This window comes from Scomber japonicus, chromosome 4, assembly GCF_027409825.1.
Source record: "Scomber japonicus isolate fScoJap1 chromosome 4, fScoJap1.pri, whole genome shotgun sequence".
In the NCBI taxonomy this organism is placed as follows: domain Eukaryota; kingdom Metazoa; phylum Chordata; class Actinopteri; order Scombriformes; family Scombridae; genus Scomber; species Scomber japonicus.
Genome location: NC_070581.1, coordinates 8,577,600 through 8,602,334, shown reverse-complemented (window position 1 = coordinate 8,602,334; position 24,735 = coordinate 8,577,600). Strand labels below are relative to the sequence as shown.

At 40.7% G+C, this 24,735-nt stretch overlaps 1 protein-coding gene across 2 annotated transcripts in view; it reads left to right on the top strand.

The window, feature by feature from the left end:
• The window catches only part of hdac7a (histone deacetylase 7a), a 55,392-nt gene that overhangs the window by 11,484 nt on the left and 19,173 nt on the right, over window positions 1–24,735 (top strand). The window contains exons 1-6 of one of the 2 annotated variants that reach the window (XM_053318249.1): window positions 2,272–2,568; window positions 3,697–3,765; window positions 23,141–23,331; window positions 23,490–23,580; window positions 24,264–24,384; window positions 24,586–24,686. In XM_053318249.1, the coding sequence (XP_053174224.1) occupies window positions 23,185–23,331; window positions 23,490–23,580; window positions 24,264–24,384; window positions 24,586–24,686 (460 nt within the window). In that variant the 5' untranslated portion in view covers window positions 2,272–2,568; window positions 3,697–3,765; window positions 23,141–23,184. Of the gene's footprint in view, window positions 1–2,271; window positions 2,569–3,696; window positions 3,766–23,140; window positions 23,332–23,489; window positions 23,581–24,263; window positions 24,385–24,585; window positions 24,687–24,735 lie in introns of those variants that run through there. The other variant, XM_053318247.1, reaches the window with a different exon arrangement.

The following is a 24,735-nucleotide window of genomic DNA, read 5'->3' as shown; positions in this document are numbered from 1 at the left end:
TTTCCTTCATACATTGGCTGTTAATTTGTTTCTATTGAAGAACATTTCATTTTAGGATAACATGTATACACTCTGTGTTTAAATGCAGGGGTAACAGTATATTGATTTTACAGATTTATTTTACTGGAGCAATTAAAATGTATAAATAAACAGAGAACGGACAGAGGACTTTAATCATGCTGACCACACTTCAGTGTATGTGTGTGAGGCTTTAGTAATGTACGTGACTCAAGTGTGAGCGGCTGCAAAAACAGCCTTTCGGTTCTAGGAAAACCCTGGACCAAAAAAACTGACAAGAAAGTAGCCATGCGTCATGTAAGCTACCACAGTAACGTATGTACTTTATGTGTGTGTGTGTGTGTGTGTGTACTTCTACACTATAGCTCGCATTGACAGGATGCTCTACTTCCTCTTATATGGGCCCGGGGTGCCCTGCACTGGTGGTCTAACAAAAGCCAGTAAAGATTTGTAACTGCATTGTCAGAAAACTGTAGAGAATAAACCGACTTTAAAAAGCAGCACGCAAACTTATATTATCTCCAACTATCACAAAGTACACCAATATAACCAATAATCAAAAGGGATTCAATTAAAGACACTTTTAAACCGTGCCAACTGTGATGTGTACTATGACTCAACCTTATTAAGTATTACGGCTACATATAAAGGAGGAGAAGGCTGCTTTACCTTTCAACACATCCCTGTTTTTACTGTAACTGTTTGCAAATCTTCTTAACCATATTACCTCACAGCTTCCTATTAAATGATTGTCTATGACCACACTCAGTCATTCTGTATGTCTTTAAAACTTTCACTTTTATGGGTATGTGTTTAAGTACAATGCGTTAAATTCAGTATTAAATGTGTCTGTTTTGTGTCAGAACTCATTTGAATTAGCTTTGATTCTTTACTGATTTAACTTTTAATCCCACAACACATGAGCATGGGTGGATTACAAGTCATTTGGGGCATAGTTTAGGTCATTCAGAGGATGAAAAGTACACTAGTGAGTAAAGCTATTTGTACAGTCAGCCCAACAATATATGACATTGTTATTAGACCAACAGAAACTATTCCAAATATTTCCCTTCATGTGGGCCCTTTCAACAGACTTTCTTCTACTGTTGCTGAGGATGTGAAAACAATGTTCATGAGACCCGTCGGTCCTTTCTCAGAATTTATGCCAAAGTGAGACCAGTTGTTCAAATCTAATGACTGTTATGAAATGGAACATATGGTAGTTTATACGTTTAAAAGGATGTTAAAAATTAATCATTCTGTTGTAAATTCTTTCTATAATTCTGTTAAGTGATTGTTTTGTGATATTTGCTAACATGTTACATTTAGAGCAGTTGTGTGACTGGCAGGAAAGGTAAGTTAAAAAGGAAACAAAATTTGATTGAAAAGAGTTTTTCCCCCCTGAAAAGATGTTTGTATCTTTTGCAGATGTGGTTTTCTGCAGAAACTGTAGCTTACCAGTCCCTACATGCATCCACACCAACATAATCATTTGTATAAAGGTTTCATTAGACATTGACTACATTTTTTTTTGTCCCCACCTACATTACAGACAGACAACAACATCTTGCCCCCCCCCCCCCCCCCCCCCCCCCAACCCACTTACTCGTCGAGTTAGTGGGAAAACTTCTGAATAGACATTTTAAGCATACAGCAGACTTGACACGTGCTTCATGTTGGAGTGTCACATGTTGGTCTAAATGCTATTTCACAATGATAAAAAAAACATGCTGGGTGAAACCTGAAATAGATTCTTTTTAATTTTTTTTTTTTTTTTTTTTTTTACATTTGAAAATTCACGTCAGTTAATGTAAAACACCAGAGCCAAGTGCAAAAACACACAAAAAAAGGGAAGTTGAAACCCTACCACTGACTGGTATGAAAAGTGAAAATTAAAGAATTTTTTTTTCGGGGGGGGGGGGAGACCCTCTCAAGAGCCCCTTGGAAGGTGTCAAGCCCCCTATAACCACATCACTCTACTAGGTGCTATAACAGTGCAGGTTTTGACAGCAGATGGAGCCACAGTGTAGAAGCCATTATTTCAACTTCACACTTTAGAAACAAAGTTAAGACTGTTGTACAAGTTTTTATAAAGGAGCCAAGCACGGATTGGCTGTTGTACACCCAATGAGAGTCTGTCAGTTGGAGAAAACAATAGTCCTGAAGGGTCCGTGTGAAGTCGAGGCTATTTTTGGTGGGGCCCGCCTTGCTTGCTATTTCTGTCAGCAGGAGAGCAGAGGGGTGGGGGCAGGACTTCAGGGGCCGGACTTTCTCTCTCTCTCTCTCCTACTTGCTCGCTCTCTTTTCTCTCTTTTTCTTTTTCCTCCTCCTCCTCTTCTGAACTGTCTGCTGACAACACCAGCGGTTCCTACACCATCACCTCCCGTCAAGGCTTTTGTTGTTTTTTGTTTTTTGTTTTTTTTAAGCTAGTTTCTCGGATGCACGCGGACTTGTCTTGCTCGATATTAAACTGGATTATCTTCAAGTGTGTGGACTCCCGACTGTTTGAAGAGGCTGTTTTAAATGTTGACGGGTTGTCTGTCTTGTAAGGTAGGAAGACACTGGTGGTGACAAGGGGCTGATGCGGGAACAGCTGGGAGTTGTTTAAATAGCCTTTACTTGTTTATTGTGTAGTTGTTTCTTGTTGTAGTGTTGCGTTACCTCAGAGCGCATTGTGTATATTGACGGCTGAGCTGCGCAGGTGTTTGCTCTGTTTAATTAAGTACGTCAAAAAAGAAAAAAGAAAAAAAGAAAACAACTCCTCTAATGAGCTTAGCAAAAAGACTAGTACTGTAAAGTCTATATTTTGTCCTTTTTTGTATATTTGGGCGTTTTTAAAGTGATATAAACCACAAAATCACTTTAACTCTTTGTTTCTTATAGCCTAGATGTGCTTTGTTTCTAAAGAAATTCCTATTACGAAGTGTTATAAAGTAGAATATTAACTTTTTTTTTAGCTTTCTTCATGAAGAGAGTTTTGTTGAAGCAGTTTGAAGCCATACACATTTACCTACTTACTTTTCTTATCTGAAATGTTATTTAAATATTATCTGCTTTATAAGCCATTATGTGTGACCCCAATCCTCATTTGCTCGTTTTGCTGCTCAACAGATGTTGGCCAGCATCAAGAGTTCAGCAGCAACAGATCTGACACACACACACACACACACACACACACACACACAGAGAGAGAGACACACACACTGAGAGAGAGAGAAACTACTTTTCTACTTCTAGTTATCTGTCTCATTTGAGTGTGTGTGCGTGTGACCGTTTTCTTTCTACTAACCACACAGCCAGCACACATTTGGTGGTTTTTCGGTCCAGATGTGGGTCAAATATGAGACATCACAAAGAGCACCTGGTGGGTGCCCAGCCGCACCCGTCAGGTGGCTAAGTCAGCTAATAAGAAGCATTAAGTCATCTCTGACTTTTATCTGCCTCTGTTGGCTGCCGGTGGGAACTGCAACAACTTCTGTGGGACAGCTGACAGTAGTCTGACATCGGAATTGTTTGTTATTTTTACATTAGGAAAGGAAGTGTTTCATTTGACTTTAAATGACAGGAATGTACTTTCTGAGCCAGGTTTGAACTCAAAGCTGACACGATTGCCATTTAAATTGTATAATTCTGTGTATGTGAGCTGCATTTCACCGTATTCTGTGTTTGTCTCCACAGATGGCATCAGCACCTCAGGGGACATCATAAAGACAGACAGACAGGACAGCACATACCATACAGTGGCAGGTAGGATTTTTAACCTCCTGAAGCACAACTGTAACTTAATAAGTAGTTGTGGTTTGGTAATATCTTACTTGAACCTGTTAAAGTTGGGCCACAGCTGTCAGCGCTGAAACATTTATGTGGAAAAATGCTGCCAGCCTACAGTAAACCCCCTCAGGACTACCAGGACTACGTCTTGTCCACTTTACAGCATTTCTTTTTTCTTTCTTACAGCGTACACACGCACATTACACACAGGCCCTCGCACTCCTCGCACTCCTCGTGGTGACAGCAGTTTTTCCACCGTGCAGAATGATCTAAGCTGTTCTGATTCTCAGAGAACTGCTGTAAAGTACAGAACAGGTGTTGGCCTAGTTGGAAAGACATAGTCGGTCCGCTGTATGTTTTTTTTTTTTTTTTCTCATGTGTGGGTTTGAAATCTGGTTTGCTGCAGGTCATGCTGAAGTGTATTTTATTATGTGTCAAAAAGTCCAACAGAGGTATGTGAAAGTTAAATTTAACATGTGAGACTTTCAGGGTTTTGTTGGCTTTGGCTGATTGTAACTCTGCAAAATATAGCCTTGCAGCAAATGTCTGCGGTGCCACTGTACAGTGGTGGGATTAACTTCACTTCCTGTTAAATTCTTTCACTTATATGATTGCATCATTTCACCTTAGCAATGGATTGATTTGCTTATTTGAAAATACTGACGCTTATTCTTAAAGAAGTCTCGACATAAATGAAACAAACACCTGGAATTTTTCAGTTGAAACCAGTTTTTCTTTCTGAACGTGGTTGTGGTTAGATCATGAAATGGACTACTAGTACGATACAGGATGTGTACCTGATCTAAACCATATACGCTTATCTCACCTGACTTTCAACTGAATATGAGACTATAATTGGCATGTTAAGACTCCCTTTCTTCACAATAACCATCAATTTTCATGCACAACAGCAAACTGCTTGATATCTCCATGGCAGCTTTCTCTCCATTCTGCTTCCCTTCATTATGTAAGCAAATTTTTTAGAAAAAAACAGCTCAGGTCAGCTCGGTTAGTGCTGACTCACATGGGAAACGCTCAGGTTTCTCCTTCAACCTGAGATCAAAATGTATTTGATCCACTGCTCCACCCATCAGAAACGAGTCACCCGGCCGTTTCTTTGTGTCCTGCCTTTTAGTTTAGATTAGCATTCTCCGCTGTAAGGCATGCCTGTGTGTTCACACTGTGTAGGATTACAATGCATGACTCTCTGAATGGAAGTCGGCTCTTTCTGTGCCAGGCTCCACTGACTGTATGCTAACCAAGGACCCACTATGTGCCCTGCGTGTGTGTGTGTGTGTGTGTGTGTAAATTTGCCTGTGTGTGTGCGTCTGTGGAAAAACCCGGTGAGGTCATGGCCATCACTGCAGGGTCTGGTTACATATGTGTTGTCCATGCAGGGCAACTGACACTGGCTCTCTCTTCTTTGTCTTACGGTCTAATCTCTTTTTCCTTACACGCATACACGCACACACGCACACACACAGTATATGAACTCACATCAAACAGTTTTCACTGTCCAGCATGATGCCCTGATGCCAGGTGTCTCTCAAGTTGGAGACTGGTCAGTTGTTAGATGGCATCAGTCAGAGCCAGGTGTGCATAACATGCGAAACTACCATTTTAAAAGCCTCTTGAGCTCAAACAGTGCTTTTAACAACACAGGATTGTTAAACAAAAGTCTTTGTGCCAGGACAATGCACACACATCGCACGCCATTTGTTCATATTTTTTTATTACTATGACTACTCACGTCTGCAAAAGAATCTCTTGAGAGAGCTACACACAAACCAGCGAGGTCAATCCTATAATATCCACAAACAAACTGAGTTGTATCAAAGAAATATAAGACTTTAAAATGTTTATGTCTCTTTTTTCCTACCTGGTCCATCGAACAGGGTTAGGAGGAACCTTCATGGACAGATAACAACAGGCCTGATTGTAAAAGCTGCAGTGGAGATCACATTTCCTCTTCCCAGTCTTGCTTTCCAACCACTGAGGTCAGCTGATCAGCGCTTTGCTCCTTGTTTCTGTTGCTAAATGGAAGTAAATATACACCAAAATATACCAGATTTTGATATGTTTAAAACCAAAATCTTTAGGTACTTCCCTACTTTCCCTCACGTCAGTACATATGTTAGTGTATGGGAAAAGGTTTTCTCTTTGATAACATCAGAATGCAGGAATTAGAGGGAGTCAATGAGTGACAAAGCTTTATTCCACAGAGCTCATGTTAAGCCTTAACTCCGGTTTAATATTCTCTTTCCTTCCTCTTCCTCACTTCTTTTATACGTCGAGTAATCCGACCTCACTTTAACATTTAATCAAGCCTTCATAATGTGCAGAGGTAATATATCACCAAGCAACGTACTGGAATGATAAGACATTTAGTTATTCAACACTAAATTCAGCTCGGTCTTGAATGTCGAGTTTGTGTGTAGCGCTTTTGTTCCATAACAGTTTAAAGTCATCAAATCCCCGCAGCTGCCCCCCCTCCCTTACCTACCCCCCACAAAAAAATGGATTGACTTATTTTTGTGCAGCCCTATTAACTGCTGCTGATATATTATGGTCATTGTGTGAGGCCCTTAAAGCCGGTGCAGACACAAGCGGCAGCAGTAGTCGTGCTAGTAATGGTAGTAATAGTAGACGGCAGTGAAGGAGGCGGCTATTTTTGACCTGCTGAACAAATGGCTCGATTGTGCTGCCTCTAGGTGCGTAAAATCACTGGATATGTCAGGGGTAATGTTATATAATACTCTCTAAGGGGCTGCAAAGCATTATGTGTGTGTGTGTGTGTGTGCAGTGTTCTGCCTTTTTATGTCAGTTAATTGTGCGAGTATGTGTGTGTGTGTTTTCTTATATTTCTGCACTTATTTACAGTGTTTTGGTGCAAAAATGGACCAGGAGACGGTGTCTAAGTGTATGTGAGGTATGGTCTGAGGTAATATCGTCCTCAGCATTTATTAGTGTGTCCAATCAATCCGTGTTGTGTTAACCTTTGAGCTAAAGGCCGCTCGCTGTGGTCAGCTGGGTAACCGGTCTGTTATTGGCCTCCAGCCGCAGTCTGTATCCCCCCATCAGGACATCTGTCTCACATACACGTAGACACACTTAATCCTGTCGAAATTGACTGAAGTTGACTGAATTATTTTTTGAAGGATTTATTCCTGTGGCATTTGGCATTTAGGGTTGTAGAGACTTCAATATTCACCTCAGTCCCACCTACTGCTCCAGACCAGGATATTTGGATTTAAAACAGCATTGTTGAGCCACTCACACTTTATCTTTTACTTCCATCATATAGCAGGTTTACTTTTAATTAGGACGACAGCATGAGCTCAGGAAATACGCTGGTGAATATTGATACAGACATTTCCATTAGTATCAGGTATTTGATCATTTTCATTCTTTTAAAATGAAGCTTGAAGCGGTAGCTCTTTAAGACATGCTGACCTCATTAGTTATTTGACACCTTAATGAAAAGATTATGTTTAACATCTGTAAACAATTGAAATCCTGATTTAAAATATTCAACTCTTGTAAAGTTGTATTTTAAACGATCATGATAAGAATGTATGATATCAGATATCTGATTAAAAAGCCAGTGTATTAGTCTAACCCTAATCAAACCAGACTCCTCACAGTATTTGTATTTGTTTGACCTGAAGCGCAGCAGAAAGTAACGGACGGCTCACATTCACTCCACATCACCTCGGTGACCGACACTGACCTCAGATCAGATAGCCTGTTGTTAGCATAGGTGTAATAGGATCTCCTCTCATCTGGACGGACTCCTGACTTTACATCTGACTGTGAGTGTGTATGTGTGTGACGAATGGTCTGCAGTGAAATTTACAGCTTCAGGCTAATTTCAACAACTCAGTGTTGAAGGAGAGGGAGAGAGAGAGACACAATGCATGTTTATTTAATGTGAGTCTGTGTGTGTGTGTGTGTTTGTGTAGATGGAGAACAAAAGGGGGGAGAAGTTGGGGGTAGTTTGTATACAGACTGGATTTCTTCATCAGATTTAGTGTGCACACAATCTTTCGATCTCTCTTAATGTTCCCATGTAGCTGTTAAAGAATTGTACTTCCCAATCCTGTGTTGACAAAGTGACATTTAAATGTTGTATATGCCCATCTATGTGAGTATGTTTCACTACTACTGTATCCCAGTTTGTCTAAAACTGTATTTATGTCTGGATCCTTTTTCGACTGTGTGTGTGTATGTGTGTATATATGTGTATGTGTGTGTGTGTGTGTGTGTGTGTTCGTCCCTGTGCAGAGTGCAGAGCATGTGCAGGAATGTTAATGTCTCCTTCCTTTGTTGTCCGTGCAGACAGCCGAGTGTGACTGTGCATATTCATGAGGCTGCCTTCTCGGAATGAGCCGTTAACTTTTACCAAGAAAGGAACGTAGATTATAAAAAAAAAAAAAAAAAAAAAGATGAAGATGTTGTTGAAAGAAAGCAAAAAAAAAAAAAAAAAAAAAGAGTGGGAGCGAAAGAGAGATACAGGCATAGAAAGATGTATCGAAAACGAGAACATGAAGTAAGAGACGGAGGCAGATGTCAGAGTCCTGTCAGCAAATCCCGTTTCAAATAGTCGCCTCGGTTCATTAATATTTAGCGTTTGCACCAGGAACTGAAGTTGTTTTCCCGTGTTAGTTGATTTGGCAGCTCAGTCAAAACTTAAAAAAACTTAAAAACGATTTTTTAAAAAGTCTCCATGTAAAGAGGTCAGTGTGTCCAGTATTACATCCTGAAATTGTTTTTTTTTTTTTAACAACAGAAAATGTAGTAGTTATTACTCTTTTAATTAGTGTAAAGTAAATCACTCATTAAGATGTGCTGTTTAACATTGTTCATACAGTACGAGTCTTTTCTGTACTGGTGTGACTGGATTTGCTGGTTTTGTCAACGGCATTAATTAAACCCTCTTTTTATATTTGCTCCATCTTACTGAACTGAAGGTGGATTGGAAACCTGCGCTGGCATTGTCATCCAGTTGACAACATAATAGTAAAGCATTGGAGTCTGTGTGTAATTTAGCATGGAGTTAATTCAAATAGTCTCCTGGCTGCAGGATAAGCAGATACATACTGTCGCTGTTATCAGCAGAAAAGCCTTTTCTACAGACTGTAGCTTTCTTTCTTTTTCTTTCTTCTTTTGTAGCTGCCACCACTACCACATGCTATCAGTCCATCAGTCACCAAGTCACCACTGTTTTCACCACTGATAGACAGCAAGAGCACTCGGTTCGTTTGAAATCATTTCCCCCCCTCCGCTATTGCAAACGTGTTTATGAGAAGAGCTTAAACAATGGACACTTAAGCAAGAGTTTGGTGGTGAGAAAGTTTTGTTTGTTTGTTTGTTTGTTTGTTTGCAGCGTGTTCATAGGTAAGTGATGAGTACACCGTGTGAGTGTATTGTGGGTTGCGGTGATAAAAGTGGACTGATATCCGTGTGATGTGTGTGTGTGTGTGTGTGTGTCATAAAAGATAAAGGGGGAGATCCCTTTGAGCGAGCTGCCGCGTTGAGTGGCTTTATCTGTGTTGGGAAATTTGGAGAATGTGTTTGATGTGAAGGAGCGCAGGAGAGAGAGATTGTGTGAGAAAGAAAGAGAGAGAGTGATGGAGAGAAAGAGAGCTGATGTATCAAGATTAAAGTACATTTATCAGTAAGGTTGCTTGTGTTTTCTTGATGATGAAGGGTTTCCCAGTGCTCTACTGGGAGCTGCCCATCATACCCAGTGCTGCTGTTGGCTGCTGAGTATTTGTATCACAGCAGCAGCAGCACAGAGGAGGTGGAGGTACTTTACCAAAGGACATTTCCACATTACTTGTTCCTGTTAATGCAACACACAGAAACATTACCTCCTCACATGTGTTATGATAAAGATGATGTCATCCCATGTTGGTTGAGCTGTCATCACTCATGCATACTACCCATGGCTTCCTCTGATTTGTCCAGATTTAAAAGAAACAAAATAGAGCACCTTTCTCTCCACTCAGGATTTAACCTTCCTTAGTACAATCCCATGTATTTGAAGCTGATCAAAGCTTTTACAGTGTTTCTATCAAACAGCCAGTGTATTGTGCTTAGCAGCATACAGCAGATAGTGTGAAAGACAACAAACAGAGATGGGAATGTCAGTAGGATCGTGAGCCGCCTCTTAGCTGTGTCTGTGTTGTGTGTGTTGAGTGTGTCTGTGTGTGTGCTCCAGATAGAGGATTTACTATCATTTCTCAAACAAGACAGCACACCTGGTGTCTCTTCTGACAAACAGAGGCATTCACAGTCCGCGCGTGTGTGTAATGAATGAGCTGCTCTAAAGTTTCCAGCCTCAGGCGAATTGCAACATGGAGTCAAGCGGATGACAGGGACACATGGAATGTTTATGTAATGTTTGTTGTTGTTGTTGTTGTTATTTAAATGGACGTATTGTTGGCAGGCGAAACCAGCGGAATCTGAAAGCACCTGTTTAGTTGCAGGATGTAATAGCTTACTTAGATTCCTCTTTCAGAAGTTTGCACGACATTCATAAATCTCTTTTGAAAGAAGAAAAAGCAGCCAGTTTGGAAGCCTGTAATTTGATGAAAGCAACATTGTTGCTGGTGATGACTTGTTTATCTGCATTTTCTCCAGATGTTTACCCGAACCCAAAATTAAAGCTCTTACTATCTATTAAGAAGTTCCTCTTTGTTACCTACATCCTTGCACTTTTGCATTATTTAGTATTTTTATTGGTGCAGTTCTTCTTTCCTAACATTTCACAGATGGCAATAAAATGGCCAATGTCATTTTGGCCTCTTTAAATAGAAGAATACAATTATCCCCCCCAGATTCACCATTTGTAGCCTCAAGCAGCGAGATTAACTGCAGATGATACAAAAAACACTAGCTGCACTCACTGTAGCCTCGGTAGACCAGAATGCATTGCGGTCACAAGACATGTAAGTTTGGGATGTGACTCTTTATCGCCATGCTAGAGACATCTATGAATGGCAGTGTGGGGCGGTGACTCATCCAGTCCACAACATAAGTCCAAACCTCAATATCTCCACATCTATTGCCTTGAACTTTGGTAGACATCCATGGTGTCCAAAGGATGAATCCCAAAGATTTTGATGATCCTCTTTTCTTTTTCTTTAGCACCACCATGGGGCTGATATATGTGGTTTTGAGTGAAATGCCTCAACAACTGTCAGAAGGATTGCCATGAAATTTGGTAAAAACGTTCATGCTTCCCACAGAATGATTTGTAGTCACTCTGCGGATCTCAAACTAAATTGAGCTCAGGTCAAAATCTCAGTTTGTCCAATGCTTTGGTTTAAGTCCAGTTAGCTGCAAAACAAAAATGCTAAAAGACTAAACTGAGATGGTGAACATGGTGAGCATATATAACTGCTATATGTCAGCTTAGCTGTAAAGTATTCTAATGTTAACTCTTAGCTCTGTGCTAAGTATATCCTTCCAATGCTAACATGGCCCACATGCTTTTCACCTTGTTTGTTTCAGTTGCAGCTGTTACAATTACTTCTTCTTCTTCAACAGCTTAGAAAAACCAGTGTAGCAAATGCTGATGTGTAAATATATTAATTGTAATGGTTTATAAAAAGTTAATGTTCCAGTAATCACTAAATTATTCATCAAGTAGTTTTACTTGTTTAAACAGAAAATATGTAAATACACTGCTTACTTCAACTACTACTGCTCCCAGTCTTCAAGGGTTCATTATCGCAGCTTTCCTCTGAATGCAGCTAGTTCAACATCAACACTCTGGGAGCTGTTAAAAGGAACTCTGGGAATTGTAGGTAATGAGCAATCAAAGTATAACGAGAGCAGGGAGAGAACACTTCCTGACTAAAGTATTCATGCAGCCAAACATTAAAGATTGATGGGCCGTAGGAGTGTGAGAGTATCTGAGTGTGGTCTTTTAGTGCAGATGATGGGAACATAGAATCATTCTTGCTTCAAAGAAGTCTCACATGAAGGCCCAGAGCAAGTGATCCACCAGTGACCCATGGATAATTTAGGTGCCTCCGGTGTCCTCACTTAACCCTCTGTAGATGTGAACAGCAGCACAAGTTTTTCACTCAAGAGGGTCATTCTCATCTCGCTCTGCTTGTAGCGCGCACACACACACACATACACACGCACTGATAGTCCTTAAACTTGACGACAGCCACACACACACTACCATTTACACTTGAACACTCAAGTATGCACCAACAGAGCAACACCATAAATATAGAAATAGTTTGGCGACAGTTGTAGGCAGACGGGCCCGAACACACACACACACACATGCACGCACACACACACACACACACACACACATAAACCACAGTCTGGCCAGCTGCTTTGGGAAGACGAGAGGTTTTGAATGGGAGTGACAGCTGTGGATTCCTCAGGATGAAGGAGGGAAAAGAGAGAGATAGGAGATAGATGGAGTGAGGGAGAGAGATGACTTGGAGGATTTGTGGCAGCGAGAGCAAGACGTGGAGAGAGAGAGAGAGAGGAAGAGACAGAGCCTGAATGGCAATGAGACAAGAAGAAATGAAAAGAGGTGAAGTATGTCAGAGAAGGAACACCGAAGATTTATTTTCTACTCAACTCCTTTTAGATACTCCAGCTTACTTCTTTTCTTTTTAAAGCCGAAATAAACTATCTAGAACCTGAACTGACACACTGATATCACAATAATATAGTATTCCATTACTCAGCTGACTGTATTTTCCTTTACTCTTCAAAAGAATTAGCTGAATCATGCGTAAAATTAACAATTAGTATTTAAATCAATCAGTATCTGTTCTAAAAGTCTTGAGGTCCAACGAGAGACAGACAGAGGGACAGACTGAGTTCCCAGAGTAAGGAGCATGTGATCCTAACTGTCAGTACCAGACTATTCATAGAGATCCTGTGTTACACAAGGCTGATTTAGCAACACTTCAGATTTTTTACTCAAAAAATCTGAAGCAGGACTTTTTTTTTACTGCACCTTTTTTTCCCACATTTTGAGTAATAACCACTTCTCTACTGATGAGTATTGTTTGCCCTGCACTAAACACTGAATGTTATAAACTGAAGATAATCAGCCAAAATGCTTTAATTGGCAGGAGATGATGAGTATAACAATCCCAGAAGAACAGGTCATTGTTTCGAACGAAGAAGCTAAGAAGGGAGTACTTTCATGATCCGCAGCACCCACCATAGTTAAACAGACAAAGACAACAAACAGCACCACCTACAGAGACTCAAATGTCATCGGGCAGAAACCACAGGGAGAAAGATGTCACTGTATTGCAACCAGTGTGACTGACAGGTGATCTCTGTAGGAACACCACTGCACAGCACCCTGCTGAAACTGAAGTAAGCATGTGTGGCATTGCTAAATGAGTAACAGTGAGCTGAAATGACCCATGCAAGGAAATAGTTTCTCTTCTATGGGCTATTAGGCAGTGATTGTAACTGAACTAAACATACAAGCCACAAGTTGTTTTACATACAAATATATTTTAAGTTCCTCCAAGTTATATTTTCAGTTAGTGACAGTGTAGTCCCACATGCAATTGAGACATAAAACACAATTTAACCGGACTGTCAATAGTTTACCTGGTACTTTTCCATGCTCCTATAATGGGTGTGTTGGTAAGTGAGTGGGTTGAATAAATGTGTATTGCCTTCAGGGCCACCGTTAGTCATTAATCTGATTTGTTAATCGATGTCAAAGTCTTCAGCTTTCACTTAAGCCACACATTGAGGGGAACAGGAACACAGATTTGGAAGTCTATGTGTGTGTGGGGGGTAAGGGGCACTCAGACAAGTCATTGGAAATGGTTGTTTTAGCATTACTGTCCAAGCATGTATTGCCGTGAGGAAATATTTACAGCTATAGGGCTCAAGGGCACTGCGGCAGCAGCGTCACAACAACAGCAGGGGGAGGAGATGGGAGGAAATGGGAGTCTAAACTCAGCTCTTAAACAGGAAGCCACCCTAGTTCTCTCATTGTTGTGTTTTTATAGACTTGACTTCCTGCCGGCTCGACCGCCCCCATTACCACGGTTGCAATCCTTGTTGTTTATGGGATGGCTGGTAAAGATTCTGGAGTGGTAAGAGCTGATGGTTCATCACTGGCCAATTTGTAACACTTAAATAATTTAAAGTGTTAGAGAAGAATAAATGTTGTTGCTGTGCAACAAGGTCCCTTTAAAAAGTATATGAGTAAGAATTTCTAGTTATTAGAGGTCTAATGTTTCATCACTTCATTAATTTCTTTGTAGTCTGTACACTGTCTAGTTTAGAGACACTGCCTTGTCTCTTAATTTCCCTTTCATTCAGTCTTGATTTTATTATTATTGTAGGCAGCATTTAAAATAAGTAAACTTATTTTAAAAAGTCTATTCTATCTATAGTCTATAGATCCCCTTCTGCCGAGGTGAGGTTCTACCACTATGTGATTGAAATGATTAAGTCAACACTTTAGTGTCATGCAGCAGCAACAAATAGAGACAGAGATAAATGGGGAAGGGGGGGTGGGAGAAGGAGTTAAAAAAAAAGAGGATGTGGCCGACAGTAAAAGATGACTGGAGGGGAGTGGAGCTCTCTTTCTAATTATAGATCCTGCTGTGAGCTGGCTGAGGCAGAAGTGCTACTGGGGTTTTCACATAGCCGGATATTTACAAGACAAACACGGGTATGTGCCTTTGAGCCTTTGACTTTATCACTTTCTTCATATTTTTGTGTGTACATGTGCAGTTGTTTGTCTTTGGATATATATACATATATACTGTGAATATGAGGTAAAATCGGTTGTATTAAATTCCTTGGATATGATTCGGCACTGGAAAACGACTAGTGTGTTTTGCAAGTGAAACAAAGTGATGATCGAGCCCGATCAGCCCAGCATGGATATGCAGAGGAAGAGGAGGAGGATGAGAGGATGTCACACACACACATACACAGAGGGATTTTCTCTCTGGTGTTAATTAAATGTTCTCTGTGTGTCGCTCTCAGCCAGTGACACTTTTTCCTGTGCTGAAACTTTTTACACCATTTTAACAGTAACAATCCATAAGATTGTGTGTGTGTGCGCGTGTGTGCGTGTGTGCGTGTGTGTGTGTGTGTGTGTGTAAGCTTGCTGATCTAACGGACAGTGGCCTTGGATGTTTATGGAAACTCAGTGAGGACTTAGGAAACTGGACCCATGCTGCATTATACATCAACCTTCCTCTGTTACTGTTACATACACACACACTGAGAATCCTCTCTGTCTCTCATGTACACACACACACACACACACACACACACGTGCAAATACCTGCTCAAATCTTTTCGTCACACACACTCGGTTTGTCTGTGATAATGATGATGATGATGATGATGACTTGAAATGCTCTCTTAATGTGAATGAGAACATCCAGTGTGCGAGCAGCTGCAGGAGGTCACTGACTTTGGCCTGTGTGTTATTGTTAAGTAACTGTCTGTTTTGGGATTGCAGCTATTTTGGGTTTGTTTAGCATCCCACCGGTTCGGTCCTCTGGGAAAGCTGCTGTACATCTAACTCACAGACAAATGTTGTTAGAGTGGCACCACGCCTCGAAAACTTGGAAAAAACCCCCCACAAATTAAATCAAATTGACAAATCATGTTATTTCCATGAAGAAGCCCCATCTGTAATCCTGTGCTCTGTTTTTATGTTTTCTCATCAGAGTCTTCTATACCTCCTGTCGTTATAAATTGTGTCAGTAGTCGAGTCAGCTATATAGAGGAAGGTTTTAAAATGCATTTTCAGCATTAAGTTCATGTTTTGCTTTTTTAAATCAGGAAGTGAGTAGTAGTAAGATCTCGACAATATATAACTGTGTCCAACAGTGCAATGAACTTCTAGAAGTAGCCTGCCGGCTCTGTAATTCTGCTGAATCATCAGCCTTTTCGATCACCAGTTTTGTTAGTCATTCATGAGGTTTGTCAGTTTCAATCTCTCAAACAAAAGGATTAACTGCTTTTCTTTGTTTGATCTAATAATCTGGGCTCGTTGATCATTTCAAAAATAATTTTCTTGAGTGACACAATGAGCTGACCGTTTCACATTCAGCAACATAATTACCGGGGCAGTATGTTATTTTTCTGTACATATTATCAAGCGTCTCCTCTTGCTTAAGAAAAGCCAGACTTGAACCTGCAGCTTTGACCCTGCGTTTGTTTGCTTTAGATGAAATGGGAACCGTCTTCTCTGGAATAGAGCTTGAAAGCCATGCTGTAAACTTGGAGCAGTAATTCTTTGGAACAAATACTGATGAACACACACACAAATCAAATATTGACCACCCTGCTGTCTACACACACACACACACACACACACACACACACACACACACACACACACACACACACACACACACACACACAGTCACACACTCATCATGGATATGTGCAATTATTTTTGAATTGCCATTACCGAGAAGCAAATCGTGTATCTTTTTTATTGCAGGAGAACAAAGAAAGTTGTGTCAGGTTTCTATTGCAGGTTATACCATGCAAAGAATCTATTCACCATACGCGCGCGCACACACACACACACACACACACACACACACACACACACACACACACACACACACACACACACACACCACACACACACACACACACACAGGTCTCCAGTCTTGTGGAGATAAAGGGAGTGACGGAGAAGGAGTCAGCAGGAGAACGGTTGTCTTTCTTTCTTTTCCGTGTCAGGTCATCCTGTCAGTCTTTCTGCTCTGACCTCTAACTCCATATTCCCTCTTTTTCCCCGCTTATTTTCTGTTCAAGTCTCAAGTTTTTTCATCCGCTCATCCTCTCTGACTTTGATTTTCCTCTCTTCAAACATCCAATAAATTGCGCTCATGACTGTCCCCCACTTCGTTCATTTACATCAATGTCTTTTTCTGGTACTTTCAGCAGTGACAGATACCTCGAAATAATGAGATCTTTATCTACTGAAAGTAGCTGTTGCTTCGAAAAAGGTGTATGACTTAGACACACTCACGCACACAGTACAGTCAAAACAGAAGAAGGCGTTGCAGCTATATTTGGATGTGTGACAAGACATAAAGTGGTGGTGTCCGCTCAGTGTCTATCTGTAGTGGCACTGTGCTGGCTGTCAGCTCTCCTTCAGTGTGAAGAGAACTTATCTACAGGTTGTTAAAGATTGCTGACCAACTCTGCCTTTCTTGTCTTTTTAGTCTGGTCTTACTTTCTTTCATCTTTCTGGGCTTTTTTTCTGTTTTTATTGCCCCTCTTGTCTCACGCTGTGTGCCTTTTTCTCTTTGGCAACATCTCTTCCTTACAGGAGAGAGTATGTAGGAGCAAGAGAGAGAAAGAGGGAGAGAAAGAGAAGAGGGAAAGAGACATCCTGGTCATACCTGTTGAACCAGTCCTGACTAAGCAGAAAACACGTTTAGAATAAAAGAAAATAAAAAGGAGAGGAAACTGCAAAATGCTATGTCTCTCTCTCTCTCTCTCTCGCTCTCTCGCTCTCTCTCTCTCTCTGTCTCTCTCTCTCTCTCTTTCTCTCTCTCTCTCTCTCTGTCTCTCTCTCTCTCTCTGTCTCTCTCTCCTTCTCACTCTCTCTCTCTCACTTGCTCTTGCTCTTGCTCTCTCGCTCTCTCTCTCTCTCTTTTTCGTGCACACCTACAGACACACCTTATCTACCTAAATCAGCACATTTTCAACGGACTCCATAGCCCGCCAGGCCCTATCACTCTGCGTCGTTGGTGATTTCCATAATGACACATTAACACAGACACATAACCCCCCCCCCCACACACACACACACAAAGTAAACTTCACAGTGTATTTTTAGTCTGCTTTGTCAGACAATGAGCTCACTTACAGTGCACAATTTAATCTGATCCGTCACTAAACTCAATATTTCTGTTTCACATACTTAAAAGTTATGAAGCTGAAAATTTGGTACCTGTGGTCACAGCTGGTAATGAGAAGTGTGTTTTCAGAAAACCACTTGAAATGACACCTGTCTCAACTTTTGGGGGAAAGCAAACAAGCCTTGAGCAGCTGCTCCGTCATGAGCAAGGCAGAAGAAGAGCAACTCTTGTATCGTTCTACAGTTGGTCCTTTTTAATGCTGTAGTCTGAGGCTCATTACGTCGCTTTATTTTAGTGAAGAAGAAGCAACCTTGTGTGACTGAATGATTCAATGAGTTGTGCATCATGCTCATGCACACATCCGTTCATGTTCATCCTCTTTTTTATGGTAATTCATTTTGACTCTTGTGTGGAAAAAGGCGGACTCTGCCAGTAGCCATGAAAACTGTATTTAGCCTGGGATTTTAGTTCTCTTACAACAGATTTCCATCATTGACAGTCCATAGAAGCCATTTATGAGCTCAGTATAGATCTGAGGAAGAAAAAAATAGAAGTGTGATGTAGCCTACTAAAAGCAATGTGCCAAATTGTTGTAACCTAACCAGCAAACAATTTAGTCTTTGCATAGTTATTTATTTATATATTAGCTTACCTTGTGCTTTGCAGTGATTGAAACAGCTGCACACAACTTAAGCTACAGGCTGTGTGCACAGATGACTATAGGCTATATGTAACAACAGCTGATTATAACAGCCCTACTTCTTGTGTAGCCATGCTTTAGCTTTTCATCCCAAAAATGCAAAGTTTAGTAGAGCCTAAAGCACAGTATAATTGTTTCATGTCTTGAAAATTAGCCTCCCCACTATTTTTACTCCTCAAACAGGTATCAGGTGTAGAAAAGCTCAAGGCTCATGGTTTCACTGCCAAAGAGAAAAAGTGAAAAGCACTCCAGAGACTTTTTAAAGTTGCACTTATTGTTCTTTAATGCTGGTGCTGTTTGGTGTTATAAATAAAAAAGAACATGTACTATGAGGTTATATAGATGGTTGATTACTTGAAAGAGTAAAACCTGAGACAAGCTTTGCAAGAAAGAAAAAGTATCAGTTTCAGTTCGTAGATAGGACATGTCATTGAAATTACTCAAAAGTAAACTCCTAATAGAAAAACTGTCACGAGCATTCTCTTCCTTTAAAACACTGTTAGACCAGAGTATGTAACTATTTAACTCTGTATAGAGACACTCAAAGTTGTCAACCATAACCATAATCAAAATGAGTTTCATATATGTTGATATGATATAAATGGTATAACTTTAAAAGAATTATGATGTAAAGAAGACATTTAAAGACCAATGTATTGTTTTTAGAAGAAGTGTTAGACTAAAATAAACAAATGTGATCATGACTGACAGTCAGTAGTCTCTATTTACACCTGTGATGACAATGACAGTTATAGGGGGCTGTGCTTTTATAACAGAAACCACATTTTTCCACAATTCCAGCCACGTCCTGACTCACTTCCACAAAAATTTATCACAGCTTTAAATGCAGTCTATGAAAATCCAACATAATGCTTGTCCCGGCTGTTGAGAAAAAGAAACTACTCCATCTGAACTGTGCAGATCATGTATTTTATGTTTTTGTCTTTTGACCTTCCTGACAGAGTTAGGCTAAGGCTTTCTCATTGCAAACATTTCATAATACCTCATGCTCTCACATGGACGTGTTGTGTGTGTGTGTGTGTGTGTGTGTGTGTGTGTGTGTGTGTGTGTGTGTGTGTGTGTGTGTGTGTGTGTGTGTGTGTGTGTGTGTGTGTGTGTGTGTGTGTGTGTGTGTGTGTTAGTTATTGTAAAACATGCCTTCCCCGCTGTATTGACACAATAAAACTGCTATTTAGGTAAAATGAGCACGTCAAGATTTATTTTCCCTTCTCAAAGTAAGACATGCAGATGTAGTGAACTGTAATAGAATACAATTCTTGAAGAGAACTACAAGCAATACAGCTGAAGAATGAAGCCACTACACTATTTCACGTTGGCTACATAGACACTGTTATTATCAGTTACTGAAGGATATTGTGTATTTACTCGCGTGATGTTCAGATTACAACCAAGTGAAAACCACCACCACCACCCCACTTTCCAAGCATGTAAGAGAACCTACAGTGGCTGCTAAACTTGTGAAATATTTGTGAATATTATCTTCCATTTCTGCCAAGTCTGTTCCACTAGATGCCACTAAATTCTACACCCTTGAAGAGACTTATTCTCCAACTGAAGGAACCAGTTTCATGTACCGCCAAAGTGCCATTACACTACATGCTGAATCATTTGAGGAAACTCTAGTTAACAAAGTCAAATGTAGTTACCGGTGTGAAACTAAACAGTCAATCTTTGAAAAGCTAAATCAAATTTCACTCCAATAGTCCGTAGTTGTGACATGGATCACGTAGATTCAGCCATGATGAGCTCCAAATGTCCTTAATCATATATTTATAAAAATAAAGGGAAAAAATATGGGTGTTGAGTCAGTGTGTAGCCCTCCCAGACATGTTTACATGCCTTACATTCTGAAATGAGCCATAGAGCCTCCTCTTTAGTGGTGTGAACTAACTGGGGAACTGTTACTGTTTAAGTGGTCCCTGGACAGAAAGTTAGGGGAGAAAGGAGTCAATAAAAACTGGCACAGTCTTCCAATGATTAAGTGATTTCTATTAGTAAGTGATTTATATGTCTTATTTCTTTATCAGCTGAAGAACGTTTTGCAACACTTTGCAATGCTGCAAAACCCTTTTTTACATTCACCCTACTTCTAACTGGAAACTGATGGTGACATCACTGGATTACGCTACGTGTGTGTGTGTGTGTGTTTTTCCCTGTAAAAATAAAAGGCCCTGTGCAGGTAAATGTTGGACCAGTGTGCATTTTACTATTTATAACCCGTAGGAGGCAGGGAACGAGAAAGACACTGGTGTTCCCAACTCTGTGTGTGTGTGTGTGTGTGTGTGTGTGTGTGTGTGTGTGTGTGTACTGTAGCAGCCTTTGTTTCCTTGTATAAGCATGTTCTCCTCTCCTTTTCCTCAGAATAAAGGCCTTGTTATTCATTGCTGTCATTAGAGAGAATATGTGTGCATAGCTGTGTGTGTATGTGTGTGTGTGTCTGTGTCTGTGTTTGCCAAGGGATTTCTGTTATTCCAGCCATGGTCGGCATTCAGACAGTCTCTCTGCATTTGTACCTCCTAATATGGAGGAGTACTGACACTGTAGCACATACTCACATACACACGCTGCTATGTCACATTAACCCAAACAGTGATGCTAATGAGACCACAGTAACTCAAGCTCACTGTGTGTCTGTGTGTGTGTGTGTGTGTGTGTGTGTGTGCGCGTGCGTGCACATTCGATGTAGACAACATAAGTAACAACATATCTGTCTCATTCCATTCTGTTGTGTTCCCTTTCACCCATTTCCAGTGCTGTTGTTGGCATCAGACCAACCCTCTCTATGAGTGACATTTAGGCCTACTTCACACACTGCAGCTTGACATCTGAGCACCAGGCGCAGCAGCACGGAGATGATGTCACACCAAGTTACTTCAAGGCTTGCTCTGTGCACGCTCATGTCTGTGTGTTCAAAGTTTTGGTTTAAGCGTCAAGGCAGGTTTGTGCAATAGGTGTTTGCTCAAGCCTGTCCTATGTGTGTATGAGTGTGCAACATGTGGATGTGTTAAAATGTCGTTGCAGTATGTGTGTGTCATGTTGGAGCACCAACGCACATGAGCATGGGCACAAGCGAATGTCTGTATGTGTTTACCAATGTGTTCCTGTGTTTGTGTGTGAGTCAGTGCGCATGTACAAGTTGATCTGTATGCCCGTGTGTGTGTGTGTGTGTGTGTGTGTGTGTGTGTGTGTGTCATAGACAGAAACTACCCCCAGCCTTTTCCCAAGCTGTTCCCTTCCTGGATCCTGTTTTTAGCTCCGGATGAGGCAATCTTTCCCATTGACTCAGCCATGCAATGCAAATAGCCCCAACAGCATGCAAAGATCATGGAAATGTGTGTGTGTGAGTGTGTGTGTAGGTGTGTGTATGTGTGTGTGTGTGTGTATGTGTGTGTATGTGTGTGTGTGTGTGTGTGTGTGTAAAAGCCAGCCAGTGAGTGTAAGATACACCTGAATAAAATGGAGAGAGAACTTATGAGGTTGTTATTCTTTATTAACAGAGAGAGACATATAAAGTATAAAGTAAATATAGCAACCGTTTGGTAATCTCTTGATCAACGGCTAATCAGTTGTCAGTTTTGAATCATTTGAACTGGTGTAGTTTGTGGTTGAGTGTCTTGCACTGGGTGGTTTCAGTAGGAAGGGAGAGCCTAGCTAATCATTTTTACCCATCCACTTGTCTGTGAGATGCAAAGACTTTGTACGTAATGCACACAACATAGGCAGATCATTTTAGCTTTGGACTGGTAGTTTTCTTACTGATAACTAATTGAAGTTACCTCCTCTCATCATTTTATAAGATGGCTCCAAAATTATGCTGTGCTTTTCCAACAATATTCAAAGCTAAACTGGTACATAATAATATATACTACTGTACTGGTTAATAAAGTTGCAACACCTCGTCATATTTTGACTATGACTGAGTGTGTACCAACAGGTAGACTCATATCCTGATGCTGAATGCTAACAAAATAGTTGCTTGATGAGGTGTATAATAGGAATTTATCTCACAACATGGACAGAAACCCCACAGAAACACATCTCAGACCACTATAAGAAAATGCATTTTCTGTCAGAGGCTAGTAGAACAGAGGCAAGCTTAACTGCTAACATAACAATCCCTGGAGCGGCCTAGTTGCGCTGCTAAAAAATAAGATACATTTATATCTTACTATATATAATTCATTTTCTAGGTTAGTAGAGCTTGCTACCAAAAAGAGAGCCTAAAACCAAGTGTTTGTTCTCTGCAACTGATTCTAAAACTGTAATTGAAGGTTATTAAAATATAAAATATAGATGTTGTTTAGGGCAGTTTACACAGTGAATTGTCTCAGTTAAGTTTACTGTGTGTTAGTATCATCTATTGGAACATACAGTAAGTTAACCATGTCAGACATTTAACTTTATCACATTTAAATGTTTCTACAGCCATGCCACAGTATCTTGGTTGTTTTTATAGCCTGCTCATATAGTCAGTTCTCCCAGAATGTTTGAAAACAGTGTTAATGTTTTGCTATGACTTTTGCAAATGTGAAATACCTGTTATATGACACCATAATTCTGGTGTGTATTTTGAATGTTTTCTCCAAACACTGGTCACATTTGCTTTTGTTTACATGTGCTTACAGTTTCCCAGGTAGGGTTTCCCACAGAGTATTGTGTAAACCAAGTCATCTTAGCGGGGATGAAACAAACTGACGCCTCTTTCTCTCTCTCTCTCTCTCTCTCTCTCTCTCTCTCTCTCTCTCCTCTCGTCTCCCAGATTCCTCGGTGGCAGTGCCGGTGTCGTGCGCGGCCTTGTTTCCCATGGACCTCAGGGTGGGAGAACGGGGGATGCGCCCTGGCTCGGACACGGCGCTCCTCACCCCGCTGCACCCGCCGTTACTCCTCTCCCCATTCTCCCCTCAGCCCCGCACCTCCTTCTCCCAACAGCAACTGCACCAGCACATCCGGGTAAGATATTGACAATCCTGATTTTCCAACATTAAATATAATATTCACTGTCTGAAAAATAGACTTCAGCGTACTCCCTGAAAACAAACTGTACATAATTTCCCTCTATTGCTTTTTTTATATGTTTCTTTAATGTAATTGTGTGTGTTGGTGTTTAGTTTAATATGGAGCAGAGGAGGCGGGAGCAGGAACACCACGAGAAACAGCATGAATTGCAGCAGCTAAAACACAAAGACAAGAGTCAACAGAGTGAGTCCCTTCACACATACACACACACACACACACACACACACACACTCACACACTCACACACACGTATGTATATATTTAACTTCAGTGACACTAGCAAGTTTCATTTTACAGTTAAAGTTTATTTTCATATGAACCTGTGTTCGCACACTAAAAATAATCATGAACTTATGAGTGTTAATCGTGATCGTCAGCTTTATTGAACAGTGTCACTCCGCTTTTAGAGCTGTTTGCTTTAAAATGGGAGCTAAATATAACCTGACAAGTGGAGCTACAACAGTGGAGTTAAATATAGCTTTGAGTCTGGGCACAGGTCACTGGGTCAATATTGACTTGAGCACTCCTAGCACTTCCTGTCACCTCTGTGTGCACACATTCACACACACACACAGGCGCACACACATAAATAGTAGAGAACATAGTCACAGACAAAGCTAGGGACTTTACCATGCGACACTCATAAATGCATGTTTATTCTCAACCATGCACACATTTTCTGAAACTCCTCACAGTATTGTTACCGTTATCTTGGTCATAGATTTTGCTATTAGTCAATGATTATGCACAAATATGCAACAAGGGATGGTTGTGCACAATAACCCACTGTGCTTTTGCTGTGTCTATCCTTGACCTTCTGTGATTTTGATGGTGTTTTTTTGTGTGTGTGGTTGATTGATTGACAGGTGCAGTGGCCAGTTCCCTGGTAAAACAGAAACTTCAGGAGGTGATTCTGAAGAAGCAAAAACAGGCGGCACTGGAAAGAACAAACTCCAACACTCTGAGTGCAACACCTGTAGCATACAGGTGACAACAAAATGCAAAACTCACACAAACAGATTAAAAAAGGAAAATATTGAAGTACAAAATAGGCTGATGAGCACACGTTTGAATGTGCTTATATCGTACTTATATTAGAGTAACTTTGATTCTTTTTCAGCTCTAAATAAGAATTTTAAATGAATCTCTACCATATGTGGAATGTATTTGTGTGTTGTGTTTTCCCAGAAAGCTGGGCCCAGACCCTAGTGTTTCCTCCCAGAATCTGGTCTCATCTCCATCGCAGCCTGCTTCTGAGGGGTCAGAAGGGACACCACTACGCAGGGCAGGTAATACATCTAAAATCAACCCTTAGAACTTTGACTTTATCCACAAGAC